General features: G+C 35.0%; 1 protein-coding gene across 3 annotated transcripts in view; it reads left to right on the forward strand.

Annotated features, from left to right (window-relative positions):
* The window catches only part of DTNBP1 (dystrobrevin binding protein 1), a 70317-nt gene that overhangs the window by 9305 nt on the left and 38075 nt on the right, over positions 1-22937 (forward strand). For all 3 annotated transcript variants that reach the window (XM_064443647.1, XM_064443648.1, XM_064443646.1), the window contains exons 5-7: positions 1341-1473; positions 9423-9555; positions 21543-21565. In XM_064443647.1, the coding sequence (XP_064299717.1) occupies positions 1341-1473; positions 9423-9555; positions 21543-21565 (289 nt within the window). The remainder of the gene's footprint in view (positions 1-1340; positions 1474-9422; positions 9556-21542; positions 21566-22937) is intronic.

Raw genomic sequence — 22937 nt, forward strand, 5'->3', positions numbered from 1 at the left:
GCTGCCTGCAGTCTTACCATGTTTAATTATAGATGATAACTACCGGTTCCATCTACAAAATTGTCCTAAAAATACTGCTTTTGGATGATTGTAATTTTAGCTGCATTCAATTATCTTTGGGCTGAGCTGTTTTTCTGGTGTTTGCCCCCATCTCATGGTGTATTTTTTTTTGTTTACTTTACTGTTTAACTGATATAAATCCCATATCTCATTCTCAAAAAGAGGCTTAGCTTTTTTAAATAAGGGTATTGGTCTTCTGAAGTGTTTCATTACTCACTGGTCTTTGGAATAAGTTTTTAAGCCTTTAGATGGCTTTTTGACAGGGATAGGTAGCTGGAGGAATTTGGAAATGGGAGAAGTTGTCATTCTAAAAGAATCTGTCTGAAGTGGATAGAATTGTAAATCCTTGAGAACTTCCTTTGCCCATTGCTCAGACTTCTTCAGTTTCTGCAACTAAATTCTACAAAAACTGAGGAATTCAGAATGCAGATAGAGCCACTGGCTGCGGTTGTGTGCAAGAGGAAGAACGGGTAACGGAACTAAGAGCAGGGAATATATTGAATTTGAATCATATAATCATATCATAGATCATATACAATATATCATGTATCATATAATTGAATCAGATATCATATATAAGGGAAGCATTTGTTACCTGATCTCTTGATCTTGCTGTTTTTCATAGAATCTGGCCTATATAAATAAAACTTTTAGGCAGTGTATCTTCTTCTCACTGTACTATTGTATAATAAAAGTTAAGAATCAACAACAAAAATTGAACTAATGTAGAAATGTGTTCATAAAGACTTAAAACTACTGCAACTGAGTTTCTTACAAGAGCAGAACTGTTATAAAGGCAACTTTTTTAAAAAAATGTCATTCCTTTTATTTCATTTTCTAGAGTGTTTTGAATGTGCAGAGTTTTCAGTTTTGTTGTTAAGATTAAATCGGTATGACTAGCAGCATTAAACTAAGTTGTTGATCTAAAGCCTTACGTTGCAGCACTGCAATGCTGTTATTGTGTACTAGTGCAACGCTGCTGTTAAAATTCCAGATGCATGTTATTTACAGTTGATAAAATCCATAAAGTATTTCCTGTGTTGATTAATATATTGAGAAATAACTTCATCTTGTTTTGATCAATGCATTTTGATATAAATATTTCATACTACAGGGGCTTTCTTGAGCATGTTGTATATTTACTTGAGAAGTACAGAAGTGGCAGTGCTATAGGGTTGCTATGCTGACTTTATGCTTGCAGATGTGTTAATACTAAAAATTATTCAAGGTGCTCATAAATGGGTACATAAATTTGCAAGTAAAGAACCTGTTTGTTTCAGCTGGTGGATAGTGAAGTTGTGATGCTTTCTGCACATTGGGAGAAGAAAAGGAACAGTCTGGTCGAACTACAGGATCAGCTCCAACAAATACCTGCATTTTTGGCAGACCTGGAATGCCTCACAGCAAGCCTAGGTAAGGTTTTATAGACATAACAAGCATTCAAGTCAGTACAAAGGATTAGACTGAAGTTCAGCTGTTGTGAACTTTGCAATTATAAAATGTAATTTTGCTACCCAAAAACATCCATTCTATTGTAAAACAATAGTTCTTGAACAAATTCCTTTCTATTGATAGTTCTTAAACAAGCTGGTTTTGTAAAAGAGCAAAATGAGTAGTGGTTGCTCTCTCAGCAGTTAAAATTTTGTACTCGTCAGTATTTGGAAAAAAAAATTGGCAATTAAATATCGATGTGAACAGTTGAAAATTATTGTTCTTGAAGGCTTTTTAAATTCTTAAAGATTTGTAAGTAGTGTGAACACTCATGTATGTAGTTGCTTTTCTTTGAGTCTATGTCATTTTATATAATAATTTGTTTTAAATCATCATTTGTTGGGGAGGGAGGTGCAAGGAGAAATTTAGCTGGCTTGGGACACTTCCAAGGCAGAAACCTTTTGCTGAGTGTAATTGTTGGTTCCAAAGCTAGCTTCCATAGCTTAAGTTAGTTTACAGGGTTAAGCTATTCTGAATCACAGAGTCACACATTGGAAGGGACCTCAGAGATCACCTAGTCCAACCTTTCTAGGAAGAGCAGAGTCTAAACAAGATGGCCCAGCACCCTGCCCAGCCGACTCTTGAAGGTGTCCAACGTGGCCGAGTCAACCACTTCTGTGGGGAGATTGTTCCAATGGTTGACTGTCCTCAGTGTGAAAAACTGAAGTGACAGCCAGATTTTTCATAGGTGAAACTAGTAATGCTACATATTAAGGTTACTAAATACCTCGTGTTTGTTAGATGGGTTCCAATTTTTATAACTTTACCAAATGTCAACATGTTGATTTAATTTAAGATATTAAAATGTGAATAGATGAATGTTTTAGTGGACTACTTTTGGAAACCTCTCATAGAAAACACTTGATCCACTGCTGAAATTAGGAAAAAATGTTCTGGCCTCTTAGTCTCTGGAAAGCTGTAGTGTTTCTGAGCCTTGAAATGGGGATGCAGTGTTTGACAGGTAGGAAGCCTCTCCACCAATGGCCTCATGCTGCCTTCATGAAAATCTATTCAAGTTGCATCAAATTAAAGTCTTGAAAAACTGCTGTCTGTGCATGGATTTTCATAGCTGAGTTCTTCAGGGACTCTGCCTGCACTATCCTTACACCAGCTGGGAAGTATGCAGAAATTCTTCGTGTAATTGCAGCTCTTGTTTTCTGTGGGGTGGTTTGGATTTGTGTGCTAGCATCTAATGTGAAGAAAAGGAGGGTTATTTTCTGTGTTCAAAGGCTCATTTCTCATTCTTCTATGGTCAGTGGAGATGCACAAATCGGCTTTTGTCCCTGTGTAGGCTGGTAATAACTCTGCTATTTCTTTCTGAACAAAGAAATAGATTTCATTTTTTATTACAATTTTTTCATACTACCTTGTTTAGCAAGGCTTTATCGTGTGGTAACCATTTAATGTTGGCTTTTTGAAAAGCTCAATTATTTTCTACGGAAATATCAATTCAAATAATTATTTATTTAAATGCTGATTTTAATATCATCATGCACAAAGTGATGCAGTCCACTGGTAGACCAAAGATAAACAATATAATAAAAACCTAATGGAATTGTCTTCATAGTTCACAACTCCAAATACTATAAATCCTGATGAATTGGGATTACTTTCCCATCCCTAGTGCTATAATTTTATGAGCCAGAATTAATCTCACCCTGATTGTAGAAGTACTTGGAGAAGGCTCAGTGTCTCTAGAATATTTTTGATACTGCACAAGCAGGATTTAAGGAAGCATTAACTAGTCTGCTCAGGGAAGCTAATGAATTTTGAAGTCTGCTGCTAAGGTTGAGAGATTTGAACCAAATCTTCTATCCTCACCTTGTGTATCAGATTTCATGTAATTTACCTAGAGGTTTTTATTAGTTCCTCCTAACCAGTGAGAGTTTTTTGGATTCGTTTTTTTCTTTTTCCTGATAAGTTTTATAGAGTCTTTTTGAAAAGAAAGCTGTCATTTATACCAAATTCAACATCTACCCTTCTGGAAGTGATTTACCAGAAATTTGCTGTGATATTCTGCTCACTGTTTTTAGTTTTTATAGCTCTGAACTATCTGCTTTTTATTAATGTGAACTGTGTTCACTTTTCCAAGAGATGACTAACACTGTGGCTGTGAATTTTAAATAAAAATGAAACATTCGGTAACAAAAATATGGGTATAGAATTATAAACTAATGTGTCCTGGGTTGTGCATCCAAGATGTAATTTGGCTAATCTTCACCATTTGAGAAAAGTAATAGTTCTGTGTTGTGACATGATATGCTTCTAATAAATCTATTAATGCTTTCATTTTGAAAGTAGATGCGGAACCCTGGCTGCTTTTGATAATAGACATTTCATATAATGGAAATGAGCCTTTTTAGTGACCTACTTAAAATTGGTATGAGTCATGTACAGATTCTTCAGCTTTTGCTGTGTGTTACAAGACACATTTTCATGCACTTTTACAAATAAAGTCCTTTAACTTAGGTACTCACATTATCAGTCATCCCTCACTTCAAGTTAAAAGTCTGCGTCTTCATGTGATAAATTTGTTTTGTTATGCCATGTCTTGTAGCTGCTGTTGAAAACTTTGAAGAAAAAATTATTCTCATGTAAAAGTGAAAAGGACAGTTATTGCCCTTTCAAAGTCCAGAATTTGAATCATTGCTTAAGCCAATTTTTATTTGAGGTGTTGCAGAAAATATCTGCTTGCCGGTATCTGACATACTTGTCTTAATATGAAGTATGCTTCATGATTGAGCAGGAGCATTTTCCTCAAATATCTGTTTTGATTTCAGCAAATCAATGCACACAAACATTGATTCAATTGCAATTTTTCTTTTTTTTTTTTTAAACCATAAAATGTTAAGCATCAGCTTGATATTGGTTTCAGAAAGGCTGGTCATGAACATAGGTGACAGATCCAATGTAGGGTGAAAATATTTAGACTGGTGAGACTGGAAAGAAAATATGGCTGGCTATATATTCACAGGCTTAAAAGCCATTGCCTCCTAGTCTTTAATAAATACTTTTTTCCAAAGTACCGGTTGGGTGGGTGTGAAAATCCGTTAGGGAAACAGAAACTTTTTGCACTGCTTAGGGGAGGTATCCTTGTTCATATCTTAAGCAGAAGGTCACACTTTGTTATTACACTGTGTATCAAGTACAAAAGTTGCCGTTTTCTAGCTTTGCAAAATTCAATCCAATTTGCTCAGAATTTGCATTAAAAAAAATGGCCATGTTCCCTTTGTTTAAGAAGTGGGATTAAAGTCGTCTTAATGGCTTCTTCAGACATTAAGGAAATGTACTAAAACTTGTGAAATATAAGATCACAGTGATTATAATATCTTTTTCATTGAATACCAAAATCAAAATCTTGTAACATTAGAACTATTTTAAGAACTGAATGTCCCATATTTTGGGTACTTGCTTTGCAGCAAAAAAAAAGTGTTTTTAATGAAATATACTTATTTTTTAATTTCTTGATAAAAATGCCAAAGATTTTTCCAGTTGGAATAATGCAGTAAACTTCCAGCAACTTCTTGTATTCTGAGATTATAGAATTTCATTTTTGTTCATTTCATCAATTTGTAGACATCCTCTGAAGCAGTACTTTCAGGAGGAAAAAGAGTAGTGAGTAACAGCCCATAGACTTGTCTCTGTGGGGAAGACATGAGTGTCTTTGGGAAGAGAAATCACTAGTTTACTATTATGCATTTATTAATTCTGGCTTACGTCAGGATTTAGATATTAGCGGGTATTTGTCAAGTGAAAGTGAACTTCAGACAATATTAATCAAGATTTTTCACAGAGCTGGCATTTGAACTTGGACTTCTCAATTGTGTTTGGTTACTTAAATAAGTTTCTTTTTTGTTAGCATCTAGCAATTGGTAGCTCTTGAAAAAAGGCTGGGTAAATGTTTTCTGATGCAGAAATCTAGAACACCCATTCCATTATAAGACTCTAGTTTTCACTAGTTTCTTTTTGATTTTAAAATTATTTTTAATGTTAGGAGAGCTGTAACAACTTCTACAGTAAATGAGTAACGATTTGCAGTGGGAAAATGTTTGAAAAAAATAATATTCATTAATTAAAACAATTTTTCTAACTGTTGACCAGTTGTTTAAAAACTGCTGTCACTTTTCTTGCTCTCATGAGTTTCATTGTCTGAGTTGAAACGGCATTTATCTTTTGTTGAGAAAATCAGGGAAAATATCGGGAATGTGTATGTAAAACCAAGGAATTTGAATAATATAGTGTAAAGTTACCTATCTTCAACAGGGCAGAATGCTTCAGTGGAGAGGGTTGTTGTATAAGGTAGAGATATATATGTATAAAAGGCATATAGTTTGGTGTTGTAAACTTTAAAATGTCTGTGGCTTAGCATACAGAAGGAAAAATATCCTAGTATACTTGCTATATGTAGTTTCAGTGAAGAAGCTGCTAAAGCTTCATGTAAATGGTATTTATACTAGCTGGGTTTAAGATCTTTTTTAAAAAAATCAAAAGTGCTAGTAGAACTGTAATTATGTAAAGACTTTTTTTCAAGTGTTGCAGCTGAATTGAGCTTATCCTGTATATATATTTCTTTCACTGCTCATTTTAAGCTTTTAGTAATCTGGGTCCCTGTCTGACCTAGAGATAGAGAGGATTTCTTTGGTGTAATTGTTTCCACCCTTTCTGTTTTCTGCCTTTTTGCAGGAAAAATTGAAAACTGTAATATTTTCTGATATACAGGTGTGATTTAGCGTTTCTAAAAAATTTTGTACTACTGCAGAACTACAGGTAACGTAGGTTTCAGTTAAAAACAATTTCTGTGGTAAATTTAGCTAAACTTTAGGAAGAAAGTGTTTTCAGGTACAGAATTGTTTTTTATATTGTTGAGTTCTAGAAAATACTTTAATACCTGAGTAGCTGGTAAGCTAAGAAAAACAGTGTACACTGATGGAAGATAATCAAATGTGATGTCATATAATCAAATATTAACATACTTTTAAAAAATATAAAACTTGTGATAGTGTTGTTACACCTGTGATAGTGTAATACAGGCCAAACTAATATAATTGGATTGATGTGACCTAAAGAAAAAGTTACGTTTTCAGCTACCTAATAAAAAATATTATTTCTACCAAGCGTGGCATATTACTATACAGGAAATTTCTTAATCTAAAGGTATAATGGATTTTTTCCAGCCTCCTTAAGAAGATTAAAAGGAGGAGATGTTTTTCTCTTTCATAGCAGTGCTGTTTCTGAGGGAGAGGTGATTCTTGCCTGACCACTTGGTTGTGGGATTTCTTGAAGAGCTGGAAAAGAAGTAGTAGTCTTGCAGGTATTCTTTAGAACATTAGAAACGTTTAGAAGTGTCAGATTCAGTCCAGGTGCCACTGTGAACCATAAACTGGAAATGAAGGATTTCTAGATTTCATATTTTTTCTAATTTTTTTTTTTTAAATATGAGCTTATTTATCTGTGGATACAGATAAGAGCTGATCAAATAATTATGGCTTAAATTTCAAATGGATTAAATATGTAGCTTTGTTTGGAACTTTCTTTTGATGCACTGTGCATACATTCTTGTTTGGGTAGGAGAGACTTTAATTTGCAACCGTAGCTGGTGCAATGCCCTTATGATGGAGCTAGTCTTCAACTTCTTTTGTGAAAAAAACAATTAGGTTTTCTTTCACTTCAGAAAGAAAAATTCTGAAACCTGTGTTGGAGTAAAGCAGGATTGTCATCTTCCAGAGAGATCTTGAGTGTTCATTCCTGTTCTTCAGGAGCACAGTGTTTTCTGTAGTTCCCACTAGAGGCTGCTCAAATGCTAGTGCTAGGAATCAGTCGCCCTCTAGAATTCACTTGTCTTCATCCTCTTTGTATTCCTGTTCTTTGTTGTTGTCTTTTAATATTATTTCAATAGGAAATACAGCAAAGCAGGTGGTGGTTTTTTAAGTGGAAAAAACAGTGGTTGATGGGTACCTTACTAAATTGTCTTGAGCCCTGCTGTGTTTGTGAATTTTGCGAATTAATAAGCGAGCAATCATTCTGAAAAGTGAGTTAGCACAATACAGGCATTTGGATTTTAATGCACTCAGAAAAGTCAAGCTCTTAAGCAAATAGGGACCACCAGTCATAATGCTTGTCATGATACTGCCCTTTGAATACATCTGGATTTTGTGAGAGGAAGTCAAGTATGTGGTAAACAATGCGTGTTCCACATTGTCAGCTGCCTTTTTTTTTTTCTTTTTTTTTTTTCTACCCAGAGTGATCTGTATACAGATAAAAGATTTAAGGAAATCTTTGCTGATTATACGATTTGCGTTTGCCTTTCTGACTGGTGTGGAGCAGTACCGTAGTTGTTAGAGACTAAAAAAAACTTAAGAAGTAATTGGAGTGAACATATGAATGTAATGCTGGGAAATTTGTTTATGAGGTCTTAACCTTTCGTGTTCTAGATGGACCACTAGGATAGCAATTTCTAACTGAGAAATGGCTAAGAAAGTTAAAATTTTGTATACTCCAAGATAGGCACCAAGTAGAATGGCCAAGCCAGAATCGAAGGTTTGACTGATGCCTTCAGCTTGGTGTTTCTTTCTTTTGAGCATCCAAAAGGCATTAATGTTACATCACTTTTTTCTACCTTCAACTTAATAGTTATTGCCTTGCTTTATGAAGGCTGCTTCTGTCTGTTACAGGCAAAGGTGAAACACTGCCATGTGCCAAAACTCAAGAGTTGCTTTAGGTTTTCTGCTGTTTCATTCCATCTTCTGAGTAGTTCTTCACATCAACAATCAAGTTCATACACTGCAACAGATTAGTGTGCCTGCCTCTGAACTGCAAAATCCTGTCTACTCTTTGGTTGCTATTTTGTTTGTAAAAGTGTGATTTATCCTTCCTTCTGCAGCGTACCTTCCCTTTGGAATAGGAGAAGTCCTGGCAAAAGGCTGAATAATAGTCCTGTATTCACACAGCTCCATCCCAGAGTGACTAGCTGGTTAGAGTTTGGGAAAATAGCTTTTCCACTTTGGGATCCTGAGGCGGGACATGAATTTTGAGTGATCTTATGATACAAAATTCACATGGGATAATTCAGGGCAGAAGGGACCTCGGGAGTTCTCTAGTCCAAATTCCTGCTCAAAATGGAGTAAGCTAGGAGGTGAGATCAGGTTTCTCAGGGCTTTTCACAGGCATGACCTCTTTTAACTTGAGACTCTGAACAATTATGGTTAAAGAGGAAATTAGGAAGTTTTGCATGTTTTTAAGTCCATGGGAATATAAAGTAGCTGGCGGTGTATTTTTTACATATTAAAAAGTCAATTTGACAAATTAACATGTAAAGCTTAAAAGTGTTATGTTATAGATTTGCCTATGAGTAAAGGGTCTGTCTGCAGAGTGAAGTTTCAAAGTATTCTTTTATATTATCATGAAGTCATGTAAAGGTTAAAATTCTCCCAGTATGCTTTACTTTTGCTTAATTTGAATAATTTAAGATTAATTAGTACTGGTTTTGGTCAGCACAGCTTTATTCTTCAGATGGGTACCATGCAGGAGGGGGTAAACTGACAGTATGCCCAAGAAGCAAAATTAAATTATGAGTTCTGGACGCTTCTCTTCCTGAAGTATAGACTATGAGTCTGTGAGACCAAGACGCTGAGGCAAATATAGTGGTTCAGCATCTTCCTGTGAAGGGAACTTCAGATAGATCTCCCTTAACATGGCTCTGCTGTCACTCTTTACCATGTGATATGGACTGAGATTTGTTTATCTTTCTGAGCCATTTATATATGTGTAGTGATTACCATGCTAATTACGTACCTTTATGAATTCTTATTTCTGTTCAGGTGAGTTGTCCATCTATTGATGCAATCTGATATTCATATAAGTATTTCTTATAGCCCAGCTAGAGGCAGAGTTTGAGGAAATGGAGAATCATCTATTGTGTCTTGAGGACCTATGTGAACAGTGTGAGTTGGAAAGATACAAATGTATGCAGACATTACAGCTGGAGAACTACAAGAAAACAAAAAGGTAAATAAAACAATTGCTATAAATATAAATTAGCATAAAATATAAGCGTTTTGTGATTAGTTCTTTTCCCATATATAATATAATCCCTTTAAATTAAAAGGTTAAATTAAATCTTGTAAAGAACCAGTAATCTTTGTCAGGAAGTTTCAAATTTGAAATAGATTCATGGAATGTCGGTCTAACTCTTGGTGATGAACAAAGAGCGTGTGTGTTTGGAAAATTATTGCTACCTTGTTGTTAAGATGAAGTTGTGCTTATTCTCTAGAAACAACAGTGGTAAGTGCTGTTGTTAATAAACACTGATAAAGTGTTTCTTTTCATCCCTTGCCCTGTTTTTCTGATTTCTTTTTTTCCATTTATCATATCTGTAAAGTGAGGAACTGTATTTTCCTCTATCTTCCTTTCAGTTCTATCCTATCTTATACTGCAAGTACTTTTCACTCTGTATGAAAGATACTAATCTCCTGCCATTCTCTCACTTGTAAAAACAGGGCATTACTACTTGGAGTCAAAGTTCAACTTGTAGCAGTATGTGAAAAGTCAGAATCTCCAACTTGGGAGCTTCATGTTTACCTAAAAGATAAAGTAGTAAGAGATGAATGTTAAGAGCTTAAATAACTTAAACTTTTGACTTTCTTGGTTTTGTTACTGACAGTGCCAAAAATAACCTTACTGAAAAAGATAAGAAAAGCAATATTAAGTCAATTATATAAATGAGGAAACAAGGAGTTAAATGGAAGCAATTTGTCAAAGATGGTCTCTGGCAGACCTGTGTTAGGGAGCGGTGGGTAGATGTGGATGCTGACAGACCTGGAGCCAGCACTGACATGGGGGTAACCAGGTTACTTGAGCTGTCCAGCCAGGTGTCCTTCTGTTAGCGAGAGGAAGCACCCTAGCACCCTCCCCACTTCTCTTGATTGCGGAAGCAAGTTTGAATCACGTGGTATGGTCAGAATAACCGGTTTGGTTTACGGTCGTAGTTAGGATGTGATCAAGGGCAGGGCTGTGTCAGACAGCACTGGTCACATTTTGTATAGCTTATCCATTTTTCTTTTTCTTGACCCTCCTTTTGCCTTTGTTTTTTTTTTTTTTTAATCACAGTCTCCTCCCAAATAAACAATCCACCCCTAATTACTTTTTCCCTATTGGTCCTGGTTTAGCTACTCAAATTTGGTATTTCTCATAGCATTATCTCAGGAAACTTGGCCTTCTGTGGTGTTACAGATAAGGTGACCAAAGTACTGCTGGGGTTGCAAGTTCTGCTTTCCAGAAGGTCCCCAATACCTTAAACATCCCCCTTCACTTTTCTGTGAAGTTTGGCTGTTTCTAACTTAACTCCCCTTCAACCATCTGTGAAATCCAACCATCCCCCACGGTGCTATCTGTAGCTTTTGTCAGCTGCTTCCTACGTTATCTATCACATCCAGCAATTTCTCATGTCATGTCCTTTAGTTTTTCACATCCTGTTCAGTTAGCTTAACCTCAGGCCAGGGCCTCAGCAGTGGTCTTGTAATTTTCCTGCAACCTGGATTTTCGCTTTTCCAAGCCAGGGCAACACCATTTTCCCTCTCTCCAGGAAGAGTCAACAGTAGTCAGTATGGCTGAATACTCAGTGTCTGGACCTATTTCAGTAATTATATATTGACTAGTAATAGTTTCAAAATTCTAAATATGTGCTATTTAACCAAATAACACACAAATTTAAAATGTGCATAAAGCAACAGATTTGTACCCCCTAAAATATAGTAACATTTCAGAAATTTTCTGAGTTTTGTTTGTTATTTCTGCCATCCTCACTCCCTCTCCCCCTCCCCTCGCCTCAGCTTTCAACGTCAAAATAAAGTCTTAAACTGTTGCCTACTCTGCTTAGCAGCACCTAATCAGTTCTATAAATAGAATGCTAAGCAAACTACTTAATGTAATTATAAGCTGATTACATTTGGTCAGATCTAGACAAAACAGGAAAAGTGCAGGTAATTTCTGGTTGGTTATTACTACTGTATTTATTTAGGTAAGAAATTAACTGCTAGCTCATTACTAGAAGGACACTTGCCAATGACTTGAAGAGCAAACAGCCAACTTAATGTGAGTGTGATTCGTTATGTATATTTGGAACTCATATTCTGTCTTCCTCTCTTTAGTGTTCGGGGTTTTTATTGTGATACTTGCTACTGAAAGAATCAGATAAGGGTTCAGGAGTCTATGCTCTCTCTTCAACACAAAAATGATTTTCAGGGAGTGAGTAGTTTGTGTAAAAAAAAAAAAAAAAAAAAAAAGGTATTTCCTATGATTTGACAATATAGGGATGAAAACTGAGATGAACGCAAACTATTGAAACTGTGATTATTTTAAATATGTAACAAAAAGTAATTTTATTGTAAAGTCACTGTAGAGCTTAGGCCGGAAGCTCACATATTTCAAGTCTTTTGAGAAATCTTCCTATGTGAAAGATTTAGAAGGAATTGCTTTAGGTCAACATGGAACCTTTGAAATGTAGCTTATGGTAACTATGGGAACTGGTTTTCAGAAATAGGTCTCCCTATTAAATAGAGCAACTTTATTTCTGTTCAAACCAATCAATTTTTTCCCTGTTGTCATTGTGTTGAGTGCTAGTTGCAAAGCAGATTCATCAATCCAAGTTGTTTTCCACATTATTTTTAAAGACTTGGTGTTTGGGGCATTGATTGTTTTTCTGTGTGCTTATGTCTGGATTTTTAATATTCTTTCTTTTTTTTTTCTTTTTAAATCATCGATCAGGATACCAGTATTGTTGTATGAAGCCTAGATTCCACCCTTGTTTTCTCTAGTCTTGGTGCAATTGTTTGCCTGTATGTTAGCATTAAACCATGCTGGTTTCTTTCCTGTCCTTTTCTTAATCAAGTGCAATTCTTTTTCCCTTCCCTTCACCTTCCTACCAAGGATGTACTGTTCCTGATTGCAGAAAACTCCTTGTATCCCTCCAGTGTCCTATGGCAGTTCTTGCATTCCCAAGGCAGCGCATTGTGTCCTTTAGGAAGCACTGTCAGAAACTCACTTTTGTACCAATTTTTATGTGAACTGAATTGCAGGCTTATGGGTTATTTTATCAATTACAAGCAGCCGCCCAACTGCAACATTTTGTAGGAATACGTTAGAGATAGCAAAGAGTCATTGTCACTGGAAATGAGTGAATACATTTTGCTCTGCGTCATTTGTCTTTAAACATAGTCGTCTGAGTTTAATTTTTTTAGCATGTCTTGTTTAAGAATCCTTTCTGGTTTTTCGTACTTGACTTTGAGAACAGACATAGAAGGAAAATGAATGAAGAAATCTAAAATCCTGAGTCTGAAGTATACCCTGATGCTAGGGTATGCTTCAACAGATGAATGTTTAGTAATATTGCAAACCTTAGAGGGACTAATTTTTTTCCTTTCTGGTGAGATTTAAAGAAATGCTTTACCTGAAGAGAAAATATGTTCTTAAAATGTGTATTTATTCTTAATTTTTGTATTTAAAACATTTATTTATTGTCAAATAATATGTAACCCCATGCTTTGGTAATTACTGTAGTAGATGAGGAGTTGGACAGATTGTCATAATTCTTGTTAGATGCATTGCCATGCCATGATGGTAGTTTTATGCTTCTGGAGGAGAAGAATGTTTGATTCAGTTTCTCATTCGGAAGGGTATTATGGCAATTGCATTGTGTAGATTAGAGATGTGTATGTGAGAAAACGTCTTAATCAGCTACCACTGTTGAGTTTATTTCTTCTGTATGGCCTTCTGTTGGTTTTAATAATAATACAAAAATATTTTGTATTATTATTTTTCTACTATGCTTTGCTTTCAAATATTATCTTTATCTCCTGCAGTACCACTGTAAAAAACTGCCTCTTTTTTGTGACCCTGTTTAACCTAAATTATTTTTTTTAAGGTCAGAAGAGAGAAGGTGGAATAGGTAATACACTGCTATAAAAAATCACGTTGCCTAGAAGATGACTTCTGTGTCTGTAGATCTTGTTTAGATCCCATAGCGTTCCCCAGGTGATAAGCTAGAACTCCGTACAGTACATCATCTTCAGTGATGACTCCCTCCCATCTGGCACTGATAAATTTAAATTGTACCTTCATAACCCTTTTAAGCTTTACATGTAATTTACCAAATTAATTTTTTATATGTAAAAAATATACAATTGTTGCAAATGTTTCAAACAAGTATATTTTTTTCCTTCCAACATTAAATGTACTGTGAATTATTTCTAAGACTCCAGTTACGTATTTCGTAGTTCTCACCAAAATTTTCATCAACATAAGGTTTCATGCCATATTCTTTTTGATCGATCTTCTGGTGGTATAGATTTTCAGTTACCATACCTCTATGTATCTGGGTACACAAATAAGTTTTTTGCAAAGGTGGATGCAGAACTTTTATTATCTTCAGGACAGCCTTCACGGTAGGCATGGCAGGGGATGAGTGACTGGGTTTTCATTAAGTATTAATTGTATGGCTGTAAGTTTCTGTGCTCAAAGCAGAGTTCACGTTGTGGACATCTTTTCCATCTTGCTGTTCATTAGTTTGTATATACACAATCAGTAGCAAGTGTTTTCATGGTGATAACTGGCTGGAATTAATTTTATGGCTATCAGCTATTGCACTACTTTGGCAAATACATGGAATGAGAATTCTTATTGATCCTGAAAAAAAGGGCTTGCACAAGCTTTGGAAAAGTTCCCTTGATAATTGTACTTCCTTTTGTGTAATTTTAGGGCTCTGAACTTTCTTTTTTTTGCAAGAACACTTGTGGTACTGTATTTTGCATGAATCAAACCAGAAGGAGCATGCTGCTTCTTTATTAGTGCGTTTTACCTCTGCCAATGCTCCAAGTATTTGAAAACATTGGGCAAGACTGAAGACATAGCAGATCAAAAGATTGTAGGGTTTTTGGCAGTTTTTAATATTATTTGCACAGTGTGAATGTGCAGTATAATTTCTGTCACTTTTAAGCTGATTTAATTTTGCCCTCCTTTTGTGGTGGTCTTTGCTTGATGCAGAGAGACAATGACATTGTTATAGATTTGTTGCGTACCTTCTCCCTATAGTTTCTTTTCAACAGGCATAGAAAAGATTTTTTTTTTTTCTTTGTTGGCTTTTGTGACCTATGATTAAAGACTGAATGTTTGTGTTGGACCTTCTGCATTTTACAGCACCTTTTACTAATGTTTTCTAGAAAATGTTAAATGTTATGTCAATCCTGCATAACTTTTCTCTACCTTTATGGAGTGCTGGTTACTGGGCATAATCTGCAAATCCTATCAATCTGTTAGTACTAGGCATTGTTCCAATAATAGAAACAGATGGTTTAGGACTGCCTTAATCATCGTTTTGTACTGTCCCGCACCTCAAAACCGCATTATTTATCGAAGTAATTTTTCATTGTAACATTCATTGTGGCTAGTTGCAGGAGAAATAGGTCTTATGTGTTTGTCATTACCACACTAAAATCCATTCTCTGCTGTTGAGCAAGATAATGTGCCTCCTGATAAATTCTTTTTTTTCTCACTATGAATTATTTTCCTGAGTTCTTTAATAATTCCTTTTCAATTACATCAAAAAACAGTTTGTTTAAAAATAATTTTAAAAAATGCTTTGAACATGTTTATTGACAACAGCCCTGTGAGGGAGATTTTACATTCTTCTGTCAAAGGGATGTGTTGCGGATGCCTCATGTGGTACAAGTTTTAACTTCTAACTGCCACAATTGCATTCACGAGGTGTGGGACCACAGTGTGCATAGTAAAGGGTGCATGTGGGGTTACAGGCTTTTTTTACTACTTTGTTTTTGAGGAGTTGTGGCATATTATATGTCACTTAGTGAATAAAGTTTGGCCAGTTTTTGAATACTGACTGTATTATTTTTAATTTTAACGCCTATGGGGAAATTGATGGCCAAGTTAAAGGAGGGTCTGGATTTTGTTGTGTGAGTGTTTACCAAAAACAGGTTTTCAGGAACCCTTTTTCTTTCTAGGAAGGACTAAAGATGGTGAAGTTGATGATGGAGTTGTTCGTACCTTCTCTTCAACTTCTCTTAAATTTCTTTGTAGCTTGTCTTAAATTTCTCCTCTCAAATTTCACCTTTAAACTTTGGTTCCTAAACTTGGTTCTATGATAAAAATAAATAGAATTGTGCTGATAAACATGTCTTTTAGTGATCCAATGACATTGCATATCAAGATAAAAGTTAAAAAAATATAAATTTAAAAACTGTCCCCTTTTTTTGGATTGCTTTCATTCTGTTGCTAACCTGTAGACACTGGGTCCTGTGCAAAATCTTACATTTGAAGGCTAAGCTTTCAAAGGGAGCTAAGAATTTATTCCACATTTCAAATTCCAGTTTGGAATGGTTTCAATGCTGAACAGCCTGTATGAGTCTCTTAGCAGACGACAAAACACTTGGTTGCTGTTAATGATTTAACTTCCACCATTTTCTTCCATTTTTAATGCCATCTCCCTAATTTTTACTGTTTTTTTGAAAGATAGCACCTGAAAGGTGACCCCCAATGTTCTTCATCAAGAAAAATATTTCTTTCTTTTTTTTGAAACATCCAAAGAGAAATGCTTTCACTATACCCTGAACTGCTGAGTATATGAGGGTAGTATTTGATTTTAGTTGTATTTATTAGCTTGATTACCTGCTGACGTTTGCAATTTCTGTTATGAAATTTTGCTTTGATCCATTCCATCTTGCGGAATGAAGTTTATATAGGAGGCTTGCTAGAAGACACAGAAAGACTTCAGCTATTTTTGTAGCTCCATTTCAGTATCGAAAGGAAAAATTTCCAGTGTGACGTCATTTAAATGCCTTAGTTCTTTGTGCTTTGGTTTTGCTGGATAAAATTTCACATTTGGTCATGAAGAATCCTGACATGTCTTCGGTGTTTCTTCAGATAAATAGAAAACCTTGCCTGCTGCTTAATTCCAATGATATTTTAGAACTAGTTTTAGTTTTTATTGATTTTTCATTACTTAAAGGCCTTTCACTGCTTCAGGATCAAAGGTATTTCAAAGTAGTAGTTGACCTAAGTGATCTGAAAAGCATGCTCAAGCAATCTGGGGGAAGGAAAACATTTTTGTCTCATTGTCATAAGTGCTAATCCTAAGTACTCAAAAAGTACTTAAATTATTTTTGCGCACCATGCAGGTGACACAAGTTTTGAGTTCTCAGGTTTTCGGCTTTTACTTCTGATGACATCCAGAGGAAGGTCCTTCTCATGGCTTTTTAGCTGACTAAAGCTTGAATCATGCTATGGAAAGAATTTTTTTATATAATTTTGAAAACTTGACTGTATCACACAACAGGTGAAACGCAGTCTCTCTCAGGTTTTGTTTTGGATCTTGTTAGGTGCCAGAAATATTTTTAAATGAAATTGCAGATAAGCAGCTATTCCTTCTTCAAATGTTATTTTTTGTTTGTAAATAGTATTTGCAACTCAACATTTATAAACACATTTCATTGTAAAATCTTTCCAATTTAATCATAATTTTTACCATCCATATGGTGTCTTCAGATTGTCTTTTGTTTATGCCTGAGCCTAGTGGTTTGGATTTATTGGCTGTTACTTTCAGAGCTAGTGTTATAAAACATACAAAACATGTTATAGTGACATTCATTTATGACTTTGTTACACTTTTATCTGACTACTCTTTCTTTCACTGTAAAATATGGAATGGTCAGTTCTGCCTGCTGGCATCATTGTAGAGAACTTGGTGTTTCTGTGTTCTCTCGGCCTTTAACTGAATTCCCGAGTATTTTGTTACATTTGGAAAATTTATCTTAGTGTTACAGCCCTTTGCAAGATACAGTAGAACCTGAGAAACTTGTCTTACTTTTATTGAACAAACTAAATTCCCATTGATTTAATTCACTTAAAGCAGGACGTTTTTGACTATACTGGCTTTTTTTTTTTAAATTTCTTTTAAAATTTAGATTCTTATTTGGCTAGGTATTTATTAGTGATTCTGTGAGTTGAGGTCGTATGGGCAATATTTTGAAATTACTGATGACATTTATTATCTTGAGATGGTCAAAGAATAGTTTGACTCCTTTGAAAGCCATTGTTTAAAGAAATATAAATAAGAATGTGTAAGTTTTATCTTGAAGAAGTAAGCAACCAGGCTTATGCTATTGGAGTTTCACTGACAATTGTTGCCCTTTACTTACTGCTATCCTGTTGGTCATTTTCCACTGAATTTGAGGGGTATAGAGTTTTGTAGAGTAATTAAGCCCCCCATCTTTTTTATGAAAACAAGAAACTGGAAAGGAAGAGATGAAAATTACTGCCTATATGTGTGGCTGAGCAGTCTTCATCGGCATAACTGTAGTGTAGATGGAGGCTGTACAGCCTCTTGCCTCTCAGGAAAGAAGCACGGCTTAAATTGCACTGCACACAGAACGAGATTACTTTTAAAGTGCCTCCATGCCTTTATAGCCTGATTATTTTAGCCTTTAGCCTGTTACTTTAGACTTTTCTTCTTCCTCAGTGGTACTAAACTTAATCTTTCACTGAGAGGGGGTATTTATTTTATATTATACAACTATTAAGTCCTTTCTTCTGAAAGCTTACTGTTAACTGTAAAAAAATGTAACGAATATTCTTACTTGTGTAACTAGCCAGGTTTGTTGGCATTAACCTAAAATTGAGTAGCTAAAGTAAAAGAGCCTATAGTCAGATGCCAAACAGTAAGTTGTATTGATTAGTGGACAGACTCAGCACAGGAGTTCCTTTAGTCCCGGAGAGGTGCTGAGCAGCCCACTCTGGGCTTCAAGACCCTTCATGTGTAGCGAGGCTAGGGGTAAGGCAGGTGTGTGTTTTCTTTCTAATAACAATGGAAAGGACTATCTCATCCATCTGTGAAGTGCATGAATTTTTTTTCAACAGAAACTCTGTAAAATCCCAAAGCATTTCTCTGTGGAAAGCCTTCAATTGCCTTAAACTAGTTAGACAAATGGGGTAGAGGGGAAGGCTAGCCTTTTCCTACGGAAGACGTGTATAAGGTAATACACTTTTGAGCTGAAGCAGTTGACAGATCTCTTCTGCTGAGATGATTCATTGTACTGCAGTTTTGTCTTCTAGCATGATGTTGTTAGTAAGCTATCCATCAAAGGCTGAGCTCTGCTGCTGTAGCTTTTGTATAAACCTAATGGGAAAAATTATCTCAAAGAATGAACAGTTTATGGTAAAACAAATACAAAAATGTAATATATAGCTGATAATTTAATATGGCAAGATCTAAAATAATAAGAGGCAGCAGTCCTAGCTACTCATCCAGGCCTACTTCCAATGCAAGTTTTTCCTCTTGCTTGCCTTTTAACCTTGTCTTGAAGATGACTGTTTTCCAGAACTGTTTTCAGTTTAATCTTTTTCATTTTAATTACTCAAACTAACTGCTTTTTCTTTTATTGAGTGTCTGTGTTCCAAATATGTAGTTTCTTTCTTAATGTAAATTCAAGGCATTTACTTCTGCAGATAATTTTTTGTCTCTAGATTATTAGAGAAGAGGAGGAGGTATTTTCTTCCTGACAGTTTATCAATAAATACAAAATTACTTATTTGCTTATGAAGGGGAGGAGAAATGTAATACTTTGTAATACATTTTTTTCTGCACATCTGTCTAGAACTTTGTACTTACACATCTAGAAAATGTATTGATGTAATCTTAAGTCATCTGTTTTTCCAGTGTCTTCACAAATCATAGTCTCCTTTCCACTTTAAGTTTAGGGTCTGGTTCTTGCCAAAGCTGATGATGAATGAAATTTAGGATTAAAATGCAAAAACTTCAAGTTTTTATTTAGATAATTTGATTTTTTAAAAAAATCTCCATGGTACTGATGCAAAGCATATTTTCAATGTACATGTTTTTAAATATATATTTCTAAATATATGTTTTATTAAGAGTGCTGAGAAACCACAAGATGCGATTGATTCATTCATGTTGTCTGAAATAGAAAGAATCATCAGTCTTTGAATCTGAATTGGTATGAGGATACTTGGAAATGTAGATCCTTAGATTCCAAATCTGTATTTTTACTGTATGTTAATCGTAGGTATTTTAAAATTTTCAGAGGTATGTGTTCTAAAAAAATATGTTAATTTACAACTTTTTTAATGAATGGCAATTATATGTATGGATATAGTGTCAACATCTTAATGCACCAACCCTAAAAATATTGATGGGTTCTGAAAGGGAAAATTCTGGGTATTTAGTCAAAAGCAATGAATATCACTGTCAGTTGGTTACTGGATTACCATCTTGTTTCCTAATTTGTTTGAACACAATGACCATAGTTGTTTTGTCTTCCCTTTTGGAGATAAGTGGCATAAGACCTCCTGATTTTAAGCTCAAATAGCGTAGGTTTTTTCCTCGTACTTTCACAAGATGTTTCCTCAGTATGGTTTTGTTTCAGTCTGTGGAAAACAAGCATTTCCTGTGATTGTTGTTTTCTCAACTAGCACGCCATTATTAAAACATAAGGAGTGCAACTTGTGAAAGTGTTTAAGAATTCTGCAATTATATTTAGAGTACACAGGGTAGGAAAAATTCATTAGGATATGAACCTACAAATCATAGATGTTGTGAAGTAGCTTTATTCTCTGGTAAAAAAAGGGAGAAGCTAGCTTGAGAAAGGGATGAAGGAGAAGCAGGAAGGGGAATAGATACTCACAGGAAGTTACAACTAATAGGCTTCTCTACTGTAAATCACGGTATAGGTTATTTCCTGGTAAAGCACCCATTCTTTCAAAAACCTGTATTTGACATTTGGTGACAAAAGTGGGATGTTCACTGAAAATGTGGAGGTAAATATATGCTCTCACTTCTTTTAGAATACTTTGTCCTACCTAGAAAATAAATTGTTTCAGGCTTGAAACGGTTTTGTCTGTTCTTGATGCAAGAATAAATTCTGAATTGCATCATCTGTTAGGGGGGAGAAGGAGGAGTTATGATACATCATATGTGTTGTGAAAGTGTATGTGGTAGGTGACTCAGTAATAACTGAAGCATGTTTTAGTCTATGGATAGTGAATAGAATCATTCATCTGGACAACTGTTAGTTCAGTCTTTTTTTTATTTATTTATTTTTCGTATAATCACTTTTGCTTTCAAAATTCAGAATTTACCTCAGCAGTCTGCAAGGCACAGACTGAAAATATGTTTGTTATAAATGAATGTTTTGTAAAGGAAGAGGCCAGCTTACTTTGATTCTTCTTTAGTCTCGAAATGCATGATAAATCACTACTTAGTAGCAATGGCAAATGGAGTATTCTGCAATTTCTTGAAAACGGAGAAAATATTTCTCTTAGTTTTTTTATACCCTTTTGCATTCACAATTGTGTTGCTACTAAAAATGCAAGGTGTGAAGGAAAAAACATATTGTTGCTGTTGACTTAATTTCTTAACTTTCTGTATGTGAGTATCGTGGGTTATCTGTCACTCTCTGTACTTTAAAATCCTCTCCTCTGAGGAATGTCACTCTGTCCCTTTGTTGCCTTTAAAGTGTACTGTAACTGTGTGAGTGAGATTGTAAAATTTTTCTCCTTCACCGGTACCAAAAGAATTTTGAAGAGCATTGATAAGAATGGAACATTAATTGTTGTTCACTATGCTATAAATTGGCAAAGCTCTTCTAGCAATGGATGTTTCAGTACCTAAAGCCTTAAGAAGTCTTGGTTATTTTTGCAACAGCGTATATAGCAATTATGTGACTAGATATAAATGTGCAATATTTGTATAATTGTACATGTTAACAAATAGGTGGTAGCCTAATTTCTGAACAGGTTGATAGTGTTTACTTTAGATAAACACACTTATTAATATTACCCTTATAAATGATGATACTCAAATTCTTTGTTTTTCTTCTCTTAATGAGTCTTAAACTGTATAAAATATGTCCTGTAGTCCTAGATGTAGTATTTCTAATAATGTTTTTCTTAATTCTGCTTTTCTCCAACAGGAAGGAACTTGAGACCTTCAAAGGTAAATTCTGTTTTTAGTTCTCTACTTGAATGTTTTAAAAGTTAGAGTAATTCTTGTATTAAGTGAAACTAGGAAGGAACTGTTCCAGTTCTACATTTGATAATGTTAGTTTTATGTCAACCCAGCAGGCTGTTTATTTTTCAGTTCACCTGTTATTGCTACTGTTTTCTTTGGGAGAGTCATAAGTGTAGGAAGCACACAGATGGTTCTGTTGTCTTAGCTAGGTTTCAGAGATTCTGTATCTAATTCAAACCTTTTCCTTGGTGTTCAATTTTGGAAGTTAAGGGCTTTGTCTTCAACTAGTTGTCTTTTCTAGCATGAATGTGTTTTTGACATGTGTCGCAGGCTGTTACTTGTTAGACTTTTGTCTAGCTATTTCTAGGATATTTTCACAGTATTTTATGTTACATCAGAAAAATGCAATTTTTGTAGCTCAGCTTGTTGGATATACATGATGATATATGGTGTACACAATGTCCTAAATAACAGGCAATGGCTAGAAACTGGCATGTATTATTGCTTTGTCTGTGGTGCGTAGATGGAACACATTACCATTTTCAGTAATCTTAAATTCAGGCTTACTCTGCCTACTAATGTTAATGTTTGATCACCTTGACAATTGCTATTATTTTTTGCTTTGAAGAAGGTGTGACTGTGGCTTTGTGACTAGTCTTTATTTATGAGCAAGAAGTCAAGTACACTGACTTATGTCAATTAATTGTCTCTTAGATATTTCCATCCCTTCTTTCAATTTCATCAACTGCATTCCTCTTTGCCTTTTCTGTTCTTTAGCATTTACATAATGCTAAAAAGGAAAATAATAAAGCTAACATTAACAGATAAGCAACACATATTATGTAAGATGTCACTTTATCTGTATCTTACCTTAACAACCCTTTTTCTTCACTGATTTGACAGCTTTCAACACAGACTAGCTCAATACAAAACCAAAGACAACACTAAGCTCATTCTGTTCCAAAGCAAGATAGCTACTTTGTAGTACCTGATGCTTGTGAGGATAGTGAATCCTGCTTTTTTTTGTTTGTATTGATTAGGTCTTTTAAGTGAGTTTCTGGAAGCCAGGAGGATGGTTTCCAAAGTTATTTTTCTCTTGGCCTCTTGTTTTTCTGCTAGAGATTGTGAAATACTTACTGTCAAATAAAGTTACAAAGGCAATTATTTTCATGGAAGAAGAAAGGGTTAGCTGTGTGTTGACCTTGAAATATATACCAAACTAAGTAACTGGTTCTGTAATGGATACAGAGCCATACAGATTTTCAACACTAGTTATGAAAGGCTTGTCTTGGGTAGACAAGGCTTGTCTTGGTAGTCAAGAGAAGGTTTTTAGTTTACTACAAAGAGAGAAAATTGC

This window comes from Phalacrocorax carbo, chromosome 2, assembly GCF_963921805.1.
Source record: "Phalacrocorax carbo chromosome 2, bPhaCar2.1, whole genome shotgun sequence".
NCBI lineage: Eukaryota > Metazoa > Chordata > Aves > Suliformes > Phalacrocoracidae > Phalacrocorax > Phalacrocorax carbo.